The 19,162-nt window shown below is 40.3% G+C and overlaps 1 protein-coding gene across 1 annotated transcript in view; it reads right to left on the bottom strand.

The window, feature by feature from the left end:
* The window catches only part of GABBR2 (gamma-aminobutyric acid type B receptor subunit 2), a 761,509-nt gene that overhangs the window by 568,152 nt on the left and 174,195 nt on the right, over positions 1-19,162 (bottom strand). Inside the window, exon 2 of the mRNA XM_067569912.1 lies at positions 14,321-14,458. Coding sequence (XP_067426013.1) covers positions 14,321-14,458 — 138 coding nt within the window. The remainder of the gene's footprint in view (positions 1-14,320; positions 14,459-19,162) is intronic.

Here is a 19,162-nt window from a genome sequence, read left to right as displayed (position 1 = left end):
GAGATGTTTGGGGCCAAGGGTCACACCCCAGGCTGCCAAGTTACTCCATGGGTCTGTCACAGCTCAGGGCAACTGCACCTGTATTTCTCCACAGTGGTCCAGCAAGGGCACCCACACTCAGGCTTCCAGCTCTTCAGCTGTTGCCTTTCTTGGGGGGAGACCTGTGTTTCGCTCCCTTCTGATTAGGGTATTTCCAGGCTGCACTGCCTTCACTGTGTTATTCCTAGCAGAGACATGCTGTCCAAGCACGCCCCTTTGCTTTCTCTTCAGTGACAGTTAACAGAGTGGCTTCCAACAGTTATAGACTCCACATAGAGCTTTCTGTGCAAAAGCCCTGCAGAGAAAACATTAAAAGCAACAGAAGAACCTACACACATACTAATAAGCTTACCAGGCATCATCCTAACTACAACATGGGCTCTCGCAGGTGACTCCTTCAAAACCACATAGAAGGGTCTCTTCTGTGGTCATAAGTTCATAACAGCCTCAGATCAGAACTGGCACAAAGTCTTATGAGGCCTTAGTAGGCTCCGTCCTTCCAACCCTTCTCTAAGGATTGGGGCCCTCTGTGGACTGGGGTCCTGTCTGTTTGCTGGATCAGGAAGAAAGCCCTGAGGCGGTTTAAAACCAGGCTATTAATCTAAAATACTCTGTTGGTCCCTGGAGAATTTAGTTTGAACTAGTATATGCAAACCTCTCAAGGGGGCTGGTTTCAAAGGGCTGATCACAGAGAAATTACATTAGCATCACCCACACACACTAGAGAAAGTACATACACTGCCACAATAACACATACCAAATTGCATTTATAATACAATAGATCCCAAAGAAATTAAACCTACTTCAATAAAATTTAACTTAATTCAGTAAATTTTATATTACTTCTATAAGGTTTGTCCAGGATATTACAGGATATTGTCAGTCTGTCACAGTGGCTACTTCCACCATATTGTGTAGGTCAGTGTTTACCAAAGTGTAAGGTATACCCATATGGAGAGGCACAGAGGACACAGCCAAACCCCTAAATTGTTCTCCAGAGTCTCAGCTTTCTTTACTTGAGCAGGCATGGGGAAAAAAGTAATTTTGTACCCGCTTCACAAACTACACTGTGCAAGAGCAGGTACAATAGCCTTTTCTCTTTAGCTTTGGGACTTTACACAACTTCCCAGCATCTTTCTCCTTAGCTAAATAGAAGTTTATGCTGGATTTTCATTTTTCTAAACTATCTAAATTCAGGCCTATCCAACACCCTAGTCATAATATCTTCTTTTCTAGATAACTTTTCTAGTTATCTCTCTAGAAATAGTGGGAAGAGCAGATTTGGAATTTGTGGAGGTAGACTATCAAGCTGTATATGATGGGTATTCAAATATGCACTGGATGCTTGACAGGATGGATTAATTAACACATTTGTTATCAGCCAAATATCTTTAGTGCACAACAGGAGGTAAAATAGCTGTTCTTTTGACAGTAGGTGCACTGCCTGAGGAGTTCTCTGAGCCATTGAAGTTGATATCTTACAAATCTTGGAACACTGGGGAAGTTCCAGAGGACTGGAAAAAGGCTAATGTTGTGCCAATACTTCAAAAGGGTACATGGGATGACCTGGTAACGTGTCATAGAATCATAGAATCATAGAATATTAGAGTTGGAAGGGACCTCAGGAGGTCATCTAGTCCAACCCCCTGCTCAAAGCAGGACTAATTTCAGTGTCAATTTGTTATCCTGGGCAAAATCATAGAAAGGCCAATGTGGGATGTAATCAAATAAATGATGACAGTATAATTAATAGCAATCATCAGGGTTTTATACAAGATCTTGTGAAACCCTCTTGGTATTGTTTTTTGATGAGAGCACATGTTTGGCTGACAGGAATGTAGGTCACACTTACAGAATGGGGAATTATATTTTCGAAAACACTGACTCAAAGAGATTTAGGCGTGGTGGATAACCAACCCAGTGTGATATCATATCTGAGAGGGCAAATACAATCCATGGATGCCTAATCAGGAGAATATAGAGTAGAAGAAAGGAAAGGATATTGCTTCTGTATATAACATTTATGACACAATTATTTGAAGGCTGTGTCAAGTCTGACTTCCACACAATCATGCACAGTGTCTCATAGTGACCGCTAGAGGCAAAACCCAATAGATGGGGTGTTCTGCCTCAATTTTCCCCTCCTCAAGTGCTTTAATAGGGGCTTTACAAACTCCCCATTACAATAACACCCTTGTTTGTGCTCACTTATTAAAAACACACAAATCTTCACAGTCCAAGCCTGATAATATCCAATGGACTAGAAATTATAAACAGAGGATATTCGGCCATCACTAAAGCTCTGCTTCCCTGCTGACCTTCAGCAATGATCTTACCATGTCCTTATGAAACATAAGAAAACATGAACTTGGCACCTTTCTGGACACCCCCTCTGCATACCCTTTGCCTCGGCTCATCAGCTCTCAGAGCTCTTCCTTGCTCTTTTATCTGAGCACCACCTTCCAGAGCTTTCTCCCTGGAGGCCCTTTCCCCCCAGGTGGTTCTGATTGCTTCCCATCCCAGAGGACTCTGATAGTCTCTCCCAGGGACCTTTCTGCTGCTCCAGCTTCTCCTTCCTTAATGAAAGCCTTGGTCTTTATAGAGCACACCTTTCCTCTCCTCTATTATATATAAATACTGGACAGGGCTGGCTTGCTTCAGGCCTCTGGTGCTTAGAGGCAGACCATGCTGTTACACACACTTGAAAAAGAAAACAGAAAAATTGGAAATAGCTAAGAAAAGTGCTGGAGGAATGATGCAAGGTCTGGAAACCTGCCTTATAGAGAGAGACTAAACAAGCTTAATCTAATGTTGTTTGCAGAGTTATTGTAGCAGTTTTGGTCCCAGGGTATAAGAAGACAAAGTTGATGAGGTAATATCTTTTAGTGGACCAACTTCTGTTGGTGGACGAAACAAGCTTTCAAGCTTCACAGAGCTTGTCTTCAGGTCTGGAAAAGGTAACCAGAGTGTCACAGCTAAATGCAAGGTGGGACAGATTGTTAAGCATAAGAGGTTAAGATGTTGCAAGAAACCACTTAAAATGAAGTGGTAATTAACACCTTTGCAGTCATAGTACTAAGGAGGGTTAGTAAATTACAGATTGTTGTAATAAGCCATAAATCCAGTGTCTCTGTTCAGTCCATGGTTTTCCGTTTCCTAGCAGAGTTATGAATTTAAGTTCCAATTCTTCTTTTAGGCGTTGTCCAGGTTTCCTTTGATGATGAGTACTGAGAAGTCAGATTTGGAGTGATCGCTTTGTAGAAAGTGTTTGCCCACATGTGATAGAGTGTTTTTTCTCTTTTAGCATTTTTCTGCATGCATGCATATGAGAGTGTAGCGATTGTCTGGTTTCACCCAGATAATTACTGCTGGGGCATTTGATGCACTGGATGAGGTATGACACATTGTTGTTATGTACTTTGTATCCTGCCTACTTGCCGTAGCGAACAGGCTAGAGTATTATGGGGTAGCCTAAGCTGTTGATGTGAGTCTTGAGTCTATTAAAGAAGAATGTTCTGGTCTTAAGTATACCTGTGTCCATGTCTGCTAGTTTCTCTCTAAGTGCAAAGTAATTCTAATTATCAAACATAACAGTTGTGATAGGCATGTGTAAGACCCATGGATCTTGAAAGGTGTGTTATGGGGTGTGATGGGATGGACATACCCTGCATTAGCCCAGAAAGGGTTAACCACTCACTGTGGGAGACAGAAGTACCACCCCCCCAGGCCATGCTGGGAATGCTCCAACTGCTGCTCCAGTATAAAAGGGAGCAGCCCGGCATTTTTGGCTGACAGCTGAGGAGGATGGATGTATGATGGAGGCTCTAGCACAGAAACTGCTGCAGCCCTTGCCCAAGGCCGCCAGAGACCCAGGCAAGATACGTGGTATGTCCAGACCCCCAACTGGAGTCAGAAGGCCCAGACAACCTGTGGACCACCGCATCAGGAGACGATTGGAAGCACCCTTGGGTGGGGGGAAGACAGCTGTGACCCAGGGGATGTGTCAGCGTGTTGCAGTCACATCCCCCACTGATTCACTGGTAAGCAACCTTCTCACTGCCAGGGCTCTAGGCTGGGACCTAGTGGAGTAGGGAGGGCCCAGGTCCCCCTACCCTGCCATCAACCCCTGGTGTCGCCCTTCCCCCTGACTCCGGCTCTGGGGCCAAACAGCCCTGATTCCCAGGGCAGCCATCTTGATGCTGGTTGCTAAGCCATACTGCCCTGAGTCCAAGGACAGTCAGGTGAGCTCTAACGATGGGGATGCCACACTCCCCAACCTGCCCTGCAGGGAGACAGGGTGGATGTACCCCGCAACATAGGGGTATCCATCGTAGCAATTGAGATATTTCTGCAGGTTTTCTATCTGTTGTTCTAGCAGGGTCTGGTGCCACTTTGAGTTGGTGCGTCCTGGTATGTGGGGAATTTGTTTTTGATGATGAGCTTGGCAAGTTTGAGGAGTTGTTTGAAGGCCAGAAGAGGGAGTTTGGGAAAAATTTATTTCAGGATGTGGTCCCCCTCAAATACGGGTTGTAATTGTTTGATGATACCCCATATGGATTCTGGTGGGAGCTGTAAGTAACAAGTAGGGGCGTGTGGTCAGTAGGGGTTCTTTTCTGTATTAAAGGTTCTCTCAGGGTATCTGGGTGATCCGTTCCATGATATGATCTATTTCTGTGATGGAGTGTCCTTGTTTGGTGAAGGCAGTTTTAAGTGTGTTAACATGTATCGAGGACTTTCTCTTTGGAGCATGTTTTGTGGTATTCGGAGCATATTCTATCACCCATGGGTGAACACTTCACATCTGACTTATGTATCCTTGTCCTCAAAGAAAACTTGCACAACATTTTCAAAAGACATACATGGAAACTTAAATTCACAAGTCTGCTAGACACTAAAAATCATGGTCTCAACAGAGACACTGGTTATACAGCTCATTAAAGCAATTTGTAACCAACTAACCGTCCTTTATCCCATGACTGCAGAGGTATTAATTGCCCACCTCTTTTTAAGTCATTTCCTGCAACATATCTTATGCTCAATAATTTCTCCTACTTTGTTTTTATCTGTGACACTCTGGTTACCTTTTCCAGACCTGAAGAAGAGCTCTGTGGAGCTCAAAAGTTTGTCTTTTCCACCAACAGAAGTTGTCATGGGAGGATTTTGGGAGGCCTACAGGGGGAGCATTGCCCCCCCCCCCCAATTGCAGCACTGTAACCACAGTGGGACAGCCCCAGGGGCAGTTCAACACCCCTCCCTGGCCAGGTCAGAGGCCAGACGCTGGCTGGAGGTGGGCAGCAGGGCAACTGCTGCTGTGCAGCAGGCGGCCACAGCACTCCCCCTTGGCTGCTGGTGCACAGAGCTGCAGCTGCTTCTCAGCTCCTAGCTCCCGTTGCTCACAAAGTTGGTAAGAGATGCCCAGGTGAGGGGACCTGGCTCCAGGTCCAGCAAAGACTTCCAGGAGCAGCAACCGTGGGGAGCCCCTCCTGACACACAGCCACTCGCTTTCCCCTCCCTGCACCCTGAGCTCCCCCCTGCCTGCACAAAGCCCCTACCTACCCCCTGCATGCATCATGAACTGCCTCCTGCCTACACACAGCTGCTTGCTCCCCCTCCCTGCACTGTGAGCTACACCCCTCCCTGCACACAGCTCCTAGCTACCTTCTCCTTGCACACTGAGCAGTTTTCAAACTTTTTGAGCTGAGCCCCTCCCTTTGGGTTATAATTTTTGGTTGTGCCCCCTCTCCAACCCAGACAGGTTGGGTGGCCTGCTGAGATGAGGTGGTGGTGGTGGCACTCCCTTCCTGAGCCTGCAATGCAGAGCTGGCACCAACCCCGCTGGGCCTTGCCCCCCATTCTCCCCAAATATGGAAGTTGTTCCAATAAAAGATATTGCCTCTGTGACATTCCCCTAGTGCAATCTGGTCTGGTGAATCGCTATGTCAGACCAATCTCCCACTCCTGGAGCCCGTCTTACTCTGCTTTGCTGTGAGGACTCCCACTCCTAGGTGTCCACGCACAGCCTCCAGCAAGTAAGTTGTCCCCAACTCAGTGAGTGAATGCTTCTAGCCAGCCACACTTTAGGTTATGCAACAGAATGACTCCAGCCATTATCCCAAGTCCCAGATGCAACCCTAGGAACTACCATCATACAGTGTTCAGTGCCGCCCACTGAACACTGTAAGCTCATGTGTTTGTCAATGTATCAAAGAAATTGATATGCACCAGCCTTGTCACTTCAAATGGAGTCTCTAACACACCTTAAACCAAATGCACTGTTTTAGGTGACATAAACAAATTTATTAAATTACAGAAAGATTTTAAGTAATTATAAGACAGAGAAAAGCAAGTCAGGTGTAGTCAAAATAAACAAAAGCCAAACACATTCTAAACTAAACTTAACACTTTCATCAACATTACAAACTCAGATGATTATCACCACAGACTGGCTGGATTCCTTTCAGCACTTCAGTTGCTTAGTGGTGTTTGTAGATGGAGGTGGAAGAGAGAGAGCATGGCAAAATGTCTCCTCTTTTTAAAATGTTCCTTTTTCCCTCGCACCCCCCTTCAGGTTCAGGTGACAAACAATGTCCTTGTATAGGTTCATCCATATCTTGAGTCAGTGAGCAGTACCTTATCGTGGCTCCAAGCTGATCAAGGAAAAGGCGGGGTGGCTCACTTGAAAGTTCTTTTGATCCTCTGTTGATATCTAGGCTAGTGCTTTGTTCCTGGAATGCTGCGGAGCTGGGTTTGTTTTATGCATGCCTTAGTGAGATGTGAATTGCTCCTCTGATCAGAGTTTTGCCTGGATCTGTCTCAAGCCATAAGACACATATTTGGGCATATCACATAGCAAAGCCTCATAACCATAGACATGGCACTGCAACAAACCTATTACTATAACAATAATGTTCAGTATGCCATAAGCACTCCAAAACATCTGACACAACATACTTTGCATTAAACAATACACAATTACACTATAAGGGTGATCATGGTGGGGAGGGAGAGGGAGACAGTGTGTCACAGTCTCACCCACCTTGTCAAGTTTAATCTATTTAGTTTATCCAAGGGAATTTTAAGAGGTGACTTGATCACAGATAATCTAAGTGCAAAAGAACTGGCTCCTCTAATCACACCTGGCTCCCTTACTGCCCATGGTAGCAGTGCAAAGGCAACAGTGCCAAGACTGTTCTGTATGTGGAGGAAACTGCATTCTGTCCACAGAGATGGCCAAGCTCCCCAAAGAAAAACTCAGCAAGGAAGATAGAGCAGAGAATCCACGCCTTTCCTTCTGCCTTTAGCTTTCTTAGTTTTGTTCTCTCTCTCTGAGGGTCATCAGCACTGCAAACGCCTCTGAAGGGCAAACAGAGCTGAGGGGAAAAACTCTCCAAAGGCAAATGTAGCCCTGAGACTTGAGTGGGTAATTAAATGAACAAATTATTGAGCCAAATTCTTTGTCAGAAATTTGAATTAAGATGTTGGAATTTTTTTAACCAAATTTTGAAATTAGGTTCAAAGAGCCTACAAAAATGGAAAGGTGATATTGTGTTAGGCAGTCTGGAAATCATCACATTGTGTATTTTTAGAAAATATACATGTACCAGGGTATTTCACTAATGCTTTGCTTTATGCCAAGTTGCAGATGCATGCCACATCACAGAGCCCACTTAACCCAGCAAAAAATGAGATAATTATTTTGGTCAGATACCTGATACTGTTTTAATCAAGACCATGATAAATGAAAAACAGCACCCATTAATATGTTAGCATTTAATTTACTAGACTGAGCAATGTGAAACATAACCACAGTAATGTGTGACTGTAGCCCAAAGTTTAAATCTTACATTCTCAGCTTCTAAGAGGATCTGAATGGAAACAAAAGGATTTATTTGGTAATAAGATTATAAGTAGCCTTTGAACTGAACTGAAGCTTTTTTGATTCTTCTCTCACTAAGTTGCAGGAGATCATTTATCTGGTACCTGGACCTGTGTGCTTCCATTCATTCCCATATTGATCAAATACTAAATGGAAAGGAGTGAATGTTTTGGACAAATCAGTTAATTCATGATTCTTCTGTAGGACATGTTTTCTGTTTTTGATTATGCAGATCACAGATTCAGCTTTAGTGTTTGATAGTTCTGACCCAATTTGTGATGTATTGTGTACTTTATTTTAAGACGTGATTGAAAAAAGATCTTTACTCAATTTATAATGAATTGGACTTACTGACATTAGCTCAAAGACAAAAGCTGTATTGGTGACGCTAGTTTATTGTTTGTTTCAACAACGTAGACACAATTTGGGTGAGATGAAATGGAATAGATAATCATACTTAAATAAAATTAATACTGGATAGAAGCCAGTCTTCAACTGATAGAAGTCAGATTAATACAGCTCATCTTGTTAAACTAAATTAATTTTATACATATGAGCAGAAGATGGAAAGGAAGGGAAGTTCCCATTGGCTAAATATTTGTCTTTATGCTCTGGGTAAGATGTACAATGTTAATTGTATCTCATCCTGGAGTCTTGGGATAACATTATTCTAGCTAATTTAAACACAGTGGGCCTAAAATAAACATTATTCTAGATAACTGAAACACAGTGGGTCTGATTCTCCACTGATATGAATGCTTGTGTATTTGTAGTTTACACTGGGGCAAACCGAGAGTAATCGTTGAGAAAAAAGCATCAACTTTTCTCATAGATTCCAAATCCAGAAGAGATCACTGTGATCATCCAGTCTGAATGCTGCTTTAGTACATACCATAGAATTTCCACAAAATAATTCCTAGAGCATATTTTTTGGAAAAACATAAAGTCTTGATTTAAAAATTATTAGTGATGAAGAATCCATCACGACCCTTGGCAAATTGTTGCAGTGGTTCCAATTACTCTCTCTCTCACCTTCAATTTCCAGCCATTGGATTGTGTTATACCTTTGTCTGCTAGATAACTTAGCCTGATAAGTTAATTTTATGGCTCTTTGGAATGTTCTTCACTGTTCTGTATTGTATGTGTTGATTTTGTTGTGTATGATCATCTCTCTAAACTTAAGAATTTTAAGGGTGGCTATCCAATTAATAACTTTTCAGGTCTAAGAGTTTGATCTTGAGAGTTGCTACCCTAAATTAATGGGCGTTACTTGTGTAACTGACAGTAGAAATAAGTTAGTCTTTTTCAAGTCCCAGACATGATAATGATATTGTAATTAGAAGAACTAGAGTATGGCAAGGAGTAGAAATTGCCCTACACATGTAAGGGTCAGTGATCTTACACCATATCCTGATGTACTGAACTTGATTTTCCTCTCAATTACACTGGTTTTACAGTGGTATATATCCAGTGACTGCAAATGAGTTATTCATGATTGTAAGTAAATAATGTAGGGCAGAGTTCAGGCAGAGAACAAGTAAGACATGTAGGTAACAGAGAGTAAACAAGTCACGATTTTGCTCCTCCAGTGCCGGGTACCCTAGGGATCAATACAGGCCTGACATGCTTTAGAGGAGACAAAAGATTGGCTAGATTATTGAGGACTCTGACCCTCCTTCATCACACCCACTCCCCTTCCTTCCACACACCTACACAGCAGGGGCAGGTTTCATAGGGCCCTATGAGAGGTGAAACCTCAGCTGTTTGTATAGGGAAAGTTTTCAACTGTTTGTGCTGCCTCTGTTGTATGAAGCAGCTGGAACCAGGGTTCTCTCACCAAATAGCCTGAGACTACAAATTGTTTTGCAGAATAATAATTTTGAACAAAAGTTATTCTGACAAACTGATGTTTATCAAAAAGCTGAGGTCTTTGCAACATAAAAATTAAATTCAAATGTAACAGTAAAATCAGTATTATGTTTAGTGTCTAATAATTGCTAAACAGGCAAGCTTTCCCATAGATCAATATATTGACAACAATAGCTTGCACTATGGGGATTCTGCACGTCATAGTCCTAAATTTGGGGCCAAAAAAATAAGAGTGAAATTGAAATGGTCCAATTGAAGGCGGTTCCTAAAGTAATTGAGAAGACATGGTGGCAAAGTCCATAGTGGAAAGAAAAGGTTGCAGTCATATATAAATGAAAAAGCTGTCTAGTGTAGAGGAAAATTGCCCAACATTACCCTCTTAAACCTCTGAGAGAGAAAAATGAAGCCACTTAGGAGCCATCCTCAACACCTGCTGAAGTCCATGGGTATATCTTTAACACTTCATGACCAATGTTTCAAAGGCAACTAACAGACCTAATACCACTAATAGGAATATTTGCTCTTTGTCCATCATTAGATCAGTGCCAAATGAGCAGTTTCTGTGCCATACCCAAGTCATTCTCTAGATTGACAAAGGCTAAGGAAATCAGAAGTGTCCAAATACTGCAAGTTGAATAACTGCAAACCTATTCAAATATCTTGAGCCCAAAGGAAAATAAAGAATCATAACCTTTACCAGTCAGGAAGGACATGTGTCCAGAGCATAGACTGCATGATGAAGTTCATCTGACTGCTTAGAAAACATTACTGGCTGAAACTCAATTAGAGATAAGGAAGCATTTGTCTCCTCTAGAAACATATTCTTTCCACGGATGCAGAAAGCTAAGTCTTAATCTAGATGATTTTCTCCACGAAATCACCAGCAATATCCTTGTAACAGGAGGTACTCAAATCAGCGACTGGGCAGAGACAGCCATCATTCACCAACCTATATAGGACCGGAAATAAATCTACTGATCAAGATTTGGCAGATGCTATTGTAGAGGCAAAGAACCCCTTCTTAGTCTTCTGCACAGTTACAGCATAGCTTTAAGACATTTTCAGTCAATCATTGGCCTGAGACTTCTCCACCAGGGCTCCAGCAGTCTTCCCTCCCATTTCAGTTGTTGCAGGCCATCTGCAAATTAGCATGAATTGTGAGGCGGAAGCCCAGAAAGTTGTCATCTTTTTAAGCGGTCAGGAATATGCAGACTAGAATCTTCAGTTATTGTGCAAAAATGCAAGTCCTTTTAATCAATGGATACAATGCAACTGCACCATAATATTTTCCAATGTATTTTGATATTTACCTCTCAATTTATCCATGAAACCTATGCCTTTTACGGTGTGGTCTACCCAGAAATGGCTGCATTTTTGCGGTAGGCGAGTTATTACTATATAATTTGTAATTCTGTAATGTATTTTGAGGTTTGTAAAAGGCATTATCTAAATGGATATGTCACTGGATGTGTGAGGGGATAATTTTTTTAAAGATAGCAAGAGAGAGAGAAAGATCATGGATTGGGGAAGGAGGAGAGCCAGCAAGTAAGGGGAAAAGGTGAAGAACAGAACAGAACGCTCAGTAGGAAAGAAAAGGACGTAAAAGGGCAGAGGGAGAGAGAAGAAAGTAAACAACAATTTCAAAATGGTGTGAAAAAATGACCTAAAATAAGAAATAGTGGAGTGAAGAAGTCAGGATGTGGAAAGAATGAATAATAAATTCACAGATGGCAGTGTACAATACATTTTATTAAGGTTCATTATTTAGAAAGTTCATTGAAATGCTACAACTCAATAAACAGAATGTGACTATTTTATTTTCTTAAATTGCATGGGATTGCGTGATTTGGGGGTAATTTTTGGTGGGAGGAGAAGAATAGGACAACTTTGAAAGCATGGTGGCACAGGTATTTTTCACCTGGTCTAGAAAGCTTTGGGGAAAATATCAAGCTCTGAGCAGGAAAGCTATCCCTATCTTTGATTACAAATGGAAGGATGTTTGAGCAACTAGTCTGCTCCTCCACTCTCTCTTTATTTTCTTCTTCTCTACTCCACCCACTCCTTCAGGAGTGTCCTGCACCAAAGCACCTCTTTTATGGAGAAAAGCCATCACTTCAGCCAGCCAGAGGGTAAATCAAATCAATATGCACTGGAAGCTAAGTACACTGCCTCTGTGGCTATGCCAGCACAAGAAAAGAGTGATCTGGGTTAGGGACCCACTTTTAGATTCTCTTCTTACCAGTGTAATGCCAGGTCTGCCTACTGCCAATAGTTCTATCTATAGAAATTGTTTTCCCTCCTATTCCTCTTTTTGGCTTCACCTACATTATTACTACTACATCATCTACATTACTTTGTATGTACATTACTTTGTATTAACGTTCAATGTCAGACCCTTAGGTGAAATCTCTGAAGTTTTTGGAGAAGGTAGTTTTGAGTCCTGAGGGATACTGCATGCCATTTATTGCTTTGTTTGCCAAGACCTGTATATTTGTTGATACTGAAGTTAAGATTTAAATCAAGGATACTAGTTAAATAAATTGCAACCTTGTAAACAGAAGTATTTGTGCTTATCTGCCCATCAAACTAATTCACAAATAATACATATTGCTATGGCAATACAGTCTAGCAAACATTATTACTTTTTTGCAAGCTATATCTAAAGTTGTATTCATTACTGCTGTACCAACCATTACACTTCATGACATCCCAAACCTGTTCTCATTTATGTTCTTTCATCATTTAGTCAATCAGAATGTCACATTTTCCACTGTTTCCCTCTCTCCCCCAGAGATACTCTATTTTCATGTTGGCAGAGACTTTTTCCACATCATACAAGATACCTAAGCGTAGAAGAAAACAACTCCAGCCACGGGACAGTGCAGGAATAAAAATAAAATCTTCTCTTGATAACTATACCTTTTTTGGTTTCTATGAAAGGTCCTTCATAAAAAGTATCAGAAAATCCTTTGCAAAGAGTCATTCTTAAAATACAGAGAAAATGAAAGTGTTTAAGTGACATTTAAAGAGAGAGTGAATGACTTGTGGGAAGGGAGAAAATTCTAGACAAATACTGGTAGAACAATTCAAGTGAAATAATAACTTAGACTCTGAAGAGTTACAAGGAATGAACAAAGAAGATACCAGAGGCCACCAATTCAGTGCATCCACACTACAATTTCAGTTGACGTAAAGTTTGCTCTTGAATCTCCATAGTTCTGTCTCATGCTGACTAATGTGAAATGAGTTTTTTCCCTCCGCTAGCAAACTACCATAGTTAGCCAGCTGTTTCCTTCTCTGTACCTTCACCCTCACTACTCCAACCGCATCCCCTTCACTGCCTTCATTCTATCCCCTTGTGTCGCCATCCTGTGCACTGAATTAGCAAGGGTCCTGTGTAAAAAATGTACTTACAGAGCTTAAGTAATTGTTATACATTTATAACATGTAATTTTTGTACACTTCCATGGGGACAGTATGAAAGGCATATTTTAATGATCAAATAATAAACCTATCCATCTATTCAGTCATTTATCCAATTCCAAACCAAAGCTAAAAATGACCTCTTTGAGGTTTTCCCCTCACTACTAGCTTATTGGTTACACAGTGGCTATAGGCACACTAGCCAAATGAAACCTTTCCACAGCCAGTTCCAAATCACCCACATTTGAGAGATAGGCAAGGGAGGATCCCAAATGACATCCACAGGTTGGCTGGCTAGTTTGCATGGTCCACTGTGAATCTGGAGATTATTAGCCAGAAGACTAAGATTTCCTTGTTAGACCTTTGGGGGCATGAGGCATGTCATGCTACTCTTTACTGGTCCTCTGAATGACTGTTTTAAAGATCAGTATTAATGAATTCTAGGATTCCTCAATGGAGGGGAATTCCCCACAAAGTGGGACCTTTGAGAATGACATAGAATGGAACAGCTGGGATAGATGTGATGTATGGGCCAAATACGGTTTTTACTAAAAATGTATTCATTTCAATTCCTTTCGAAGTCAGTGTGAGTTTGCTTGAATAATAATTTAAAAAAAAATCTCAGTGAAGAACTGAGGATATATTGATTCAAAGCCTAATGAAGTCAATGGCAGCCTTCTATTCCCTTGACTGGACTTTATATCAGGCACTGGATTGGCAAACCAAGTTGCTTGAATGATCTTATTTAAAATGATTTCATTCATCTTACCATTTCATGCATATGTCATGTAAAGTTTAAAGAACTATCTGCCAAGACACACAAGGGAAACCAAACCACTTTTAACGTCTCACCTCAAATGCTCTGAACAGCTTTCATATATTTTTGAACCCTCATGATGCCAATTCCTGAAAGTGTTAAGTAAATTAGCATCTGAAATGACTGTCCTCATTTATATATCACCTCACTGACCTCCAAAGTTATTGCAGAATTATTCACATTCAACATTTTGCAAAGCATTCATCAACATTTTTAATGGTTATTCATTTTTCAAAAGTTTCTTTAAAGAATTTGAAGACAGTAAGCAGTCAAATGCATTATATGTCATGACTTACCTGAACCAAATTCCATCCTTTTAGGGATTCAGCAATGATAGAAGTGACTGTTGCACATACTCCACCAAAAACCATCAGATGATTAGGTCCATATTTTATTGCATCATAGAAGGCTTTGAGTCCTTTTGCATTGTCACACTGGAAAAAAAGAATTATTTCTTAACTAGAAATCATGGACAATATGGACCATCACAGATAACGATACTGACGCAGCAACAAATTATTCAACAGACAAAACATTCAGACATTGAATTGACTGGGTTCAATTTCTTAGTGCCCAAACTTGCAAAGTGCTGAGCATCCTGAGCTTTGGACTTCCTGAACACAAGGATTCTTAATGTGCCCAGCATCTGTGCTGGAAGCACAAAGCTTATAGGGAGAAGCTTCTTGCATCATTTAACTCACTTGCGCTCTCTGCCAGAATTTTGACATCTCAAATGTTAGCCATTAACATCTGTGATGGAGAACAAAGCAGCAGTGACAAAGAATGAGTACTGATGTTTAAAAATGTTAATAGAAACATTTTGCTACTCATATCTAGATTTTCTCCAGGAAGACGTGCTCACATCCAACTTTGTATACCCTAGAAGTATGTTAATACTTGACACCACAGATTTGTCATAGAATATATTTTATGCACTGGCATCTGCTGTGAAGGTTACATCTATGACAAAGCATGCAAATAACTTTGGTTTTTTATTAAAAATCATGTAAAACCTCAACATTTTATGCATGTACTTGTATACAATATAAGAAAAGAATATTTTTAAGTAACAGGGACACAAATTGGTCAAAATGTCAAGGAAATGTCATTTTAAAGTCTATAACATGTTTAGCTATAAACAATTGGACTACGTCCTTGTTTTAAATTGTAAAGAGCTCTACTGTAGTTTGAGAATAAGCTCAAAAAATGAAGCCTGAAGAACAATTCCAGTCAAAGTTGCAAGGGGTGTGAATATCAGGTTTATACTGGAGCAGCCTCAACTTCTCATACACCAACAGCTTGATACTTCATGTTGCAGCAGAATATTATTAGAACATATGCCTGAAATCAAGAATTCTCTTTCCAGGCATTAGTAGGAGCAGACACAGATCAGATTTATGACAGGCTATATGGTGGCTAATGTGGTTCCCAGGAAATTATTTTCTCTATCTTTCCCTCTTTATTTCCTAGGAAGTCCTTTTTAAATATAATCCTTATAAAACCGTGGTACAACAGCCTCCAAATTTTCATTATAACAACTCAGTAGTTCATTTATTATCGTCCTATTTTAAATAGTAAGTATTAATTGTGTTGCATTTTGTTAAAAGAACATAGGTTTCTACTAAGAAATTTGCAAGCATATATTAATCTTACAGATTTGATATTTTAAAAGAAAAAATATGGTTCTATTTGCATTTGGGACAGAATTATTCTTCTTAGTCATATCAAAGGATACAATTTGCATTTAATTAATCTTTTATTGCATGGTACAATATAAATGGACTCTCCTCTCTCTTCATTATGTCAGATGTTTTATATAAAAATTGTTCAGCTTGGCACAGACTTACTTATCAATTTGATGAACTGCTGATAAACTCAAACTATGTAGGAATTAACAGTGCAGTTCTTGGATTGAGGAGTGTCCTCAAAGTGAAATAGCAGTTTATTCTGAGCAGAACTTCAATGACTCTCTACAGCTAGGTTAAGTTCTAAAACATTTCAAGGCATTCTAATGTTGGCATAAGAAATTTATACTTTGCCAGCCCAGTTTGCAGGTTCAGTTATTCATTCCCCATGACACCAACTTCAAGTCATTTGATTCAATTGCTGATTTTGGTGGTTATTTAGTGGTATTTGTGTTTCACAGAATAACAGAATTTATGGAATTGCAAACCAGAATGTGGAAGAAGGAAAATATCAATATTAAAGCAATAGTTGGGAAGTGTGGCCAATAAAATATAGTAAAAATCAAAGGAACAGAGGAGCAAAAACCCTTACTCCACAAATGTAAGATCTATAGACATGTTTAAAAATAAAATCTTCAGAGTAACATGACTCATGCTGAAGTTCACCACTTGGTTACCTCACATTTTCTTGCATCTTATTTCTCATCCTTTGTCTAAATATTGACTATTTAGGGCCTGATTCTGCTAATGAATCTGCCTGCATAGAGCCTCAGTAAAATGGATGAGACTCCACTAAGACTTGAGGGTCCAAGTGGGTAGGTCCCCCAGAAGTTTTAAGGCTTTAAATTCTTAGTTCTTCATGACAGAGATCTTGTTTTATTTATTTTATCTTTTTATGCTTAAAAAATAAAAAGACTTACCCAAAGGATCTAGGCAATTCAATTTTCAATATAATATTCTCAACAGCATTAAAAAAAACCCCATTCACACAGAAACCACAACTTTACTTGGGTGGTTAGCTACAAAAAGCTCCTTCTCTCCCAACCCTCTCGAATAGATGGCTCTTTCAGATTTTCCTGACATTCAACAAATATGGGCTATTTTGGACCAAGATAGTGGTGTCACTGGTGAGTCCTGAAAACCAGCAGCCCCATTTCTGAATGTGGATTTAGCTTGAGAATCTCTGCTGTCCACAGCTGGGACAGTATGTAACAAGAAGAGAAGTGAACTCTCCCAGTAGGCATTTCCCAGGCTATTTAATGCTTTCCGGGTCAGAAGCAACAATTTAAACTCCACCTGAAGACCGATATGCAGCCAATCCAGATCCCAGAGTACTAATGGTACATAATCACAGTGAGATGCCCCACTCAGTAAGTGAGTTCCTGCCTTCTGCACCACTTGAGTTGCCCTGATTATAATAAGTGGTCCCATGGAGACTGCATTACAATAATCTACTATAATCTAATCTAATCTTGGATCAAGTGGCAAGATCCACATATGAAAAATGAGGTTGCAAACTCCTGGCTAGATACTGATAGCAGAAAACTGACTAGTTTACTTCTATGATATGATCATCCAACAACAGCTGGAGGGATAGAATCACATCTAAATTACAAACCCTGATGACAGAAGCACTCCCTCAATTAAAGGAACTGATGTTATTATTTCTTCTGTCTCCTCTGGTTGCTTCACCCAACCACTCATCACCATCTTATTATTGTTGGTTTGAGCTTCAGCCAGCTTCATGCTGCAAGTAGACACTGGCTGGAGTACTGAATGAGACTGTATGAGTTGTACGAGAGGCACAAAGCTGGGTGTCATCAGCATACTAAAAACACTGGACTCCATGTCTCCTTACTAATCCTCCCAACAGCCCCATATACACGTCACACAGGAGAGGTGACTGAATGATGCCCCTGACTCTTGAGAGCTCTTTGATAAGATCTCTTTAAGAGAAAAGAACAAAGCCACTGAAAAGCAGCTCTGTCCAGTCTTGCCAGGGCCTATAGACAAGTCAACAACACCTTATGACCAAAGGCAGGACTAATAATACCAGCATGAACACCTAATCTTCATCCATTGCCTGATCATCAACCAACACAACTAATGCAGTTTCAATCCCTAATCCAGGTCTACATCCAGTAAGAAAAGAGTTAAGGAAATCAGAAGCATCTAGATATGGTGAGTAGTCTTGCCCCAATCTTACTCAAAAAGAGAAGGTGTGATACCAAGCAACTACAGGCCCAGTTTTTACTGTTTGTAAACTACAGCGCCCTCATTATTAATAAATTATGGGACATTATTAAGTTAAAGCTCTTGGTGATGAATTTCAAAGGTACTGATCATCTGAAGCTCCATTTCTAATCAGTCTTAAATGACCGTGCATAGCACCTCTGATAATCAGGCCCCATATGTTTTACAAAATAAATAAATAAATAGAATAAAATAATCTCGCATTGTTAATAAAACTTTGGATGATTAAAACTGAAAATAATTTTTAAAACTTAAATTATTTTCCACCATTTTTGCTTTTTGTTCGCTTTTCTTCCCTCTCACTCTGTACAGGTAATGAAAACAGAATAGTCCGTATCACATTTGTTTATAGTTTGGTATTAATCAGTTTCTCTTTCTGGTTCTCACACATTAGCATTCAGAATTTACATCCACCCAGCATGTTAGATAAAATTTCCACTTCCTTCTCACAGAGGACGGAGTAGCTTGTGTCCTGGAAACTTTTTCATTTAACATCTCTTATTTCAGTTTCCCTAACAGGGGGCACTCAGCCATCATTTGTAACCAAACCTGAATCTGATTAATTTCTCATTGCTACTAGATAAAACAAACAGTAGCAGTGATCAGAACTGCTTTTCTCCCCATTTGCATCTGACTGGGGGTTGCAGTCATTCCTCATGGATGTGAAGCTTGCTATCATGATCCATGACTTTGTTACTTCTAGTCTGAATTCCAGATTTGAAGAGGTTTTTAGAGCTACTTTGCTCAGCGTTGCAAGGCTCATTGACTCTCAATGACACTTAGGTCTTAAGTACCCAAGTCACTTTTCAAAATTGGTATTAGACATCTCAATCTCTTAGGGACAGATATTTAAAGGTGTTTAGGCACCTAAAGATGCAGAGAGGCACCTAATGGGGTGCCTAGCTCCCACAAAAATCAAATAACTGAAGAGCCTCCTGCTCCCTCCCCCAATAAAACAAAATAATTAAAAAAATTCTTTCAGGTTGAACCAAAACACAATTTTCTGGATTTTTTGGCATATCAAATACATTGGAACAATTTTGTTTCAGGTCAAATCTAGACTCCTTCTCAAGTAAGTGACCTAATCACCCTCAGAGCAGGATCAACCCCAACTAAATCCTTATGATTGTTTTAAACATGCTTCCTATTAATTTCACTGGGTGACCCTTGGTTCTTGTGTTATGTGAAGAAGTAAATAAC

Source organism: Emydura macquarii, unplaced genomic scaffold, assembly GCF_026122565.2.
Source record: "Emydura macquarii macquarii isolate MOO-44397 ecotype Brisbane River unplaced genomic scaffold, CSIRO-AGI_Emac_v2 contig_2948, whole genome shotgun sequence".
Taxonomy (NCBI): Eukaryota; Metazoa; Chordata; order Testudines; family Chelidae; genus Emydura; species Emydura macquarii.
This window is presented reverse-complemented; position numbering and strand designations above follow the sequence as displayed.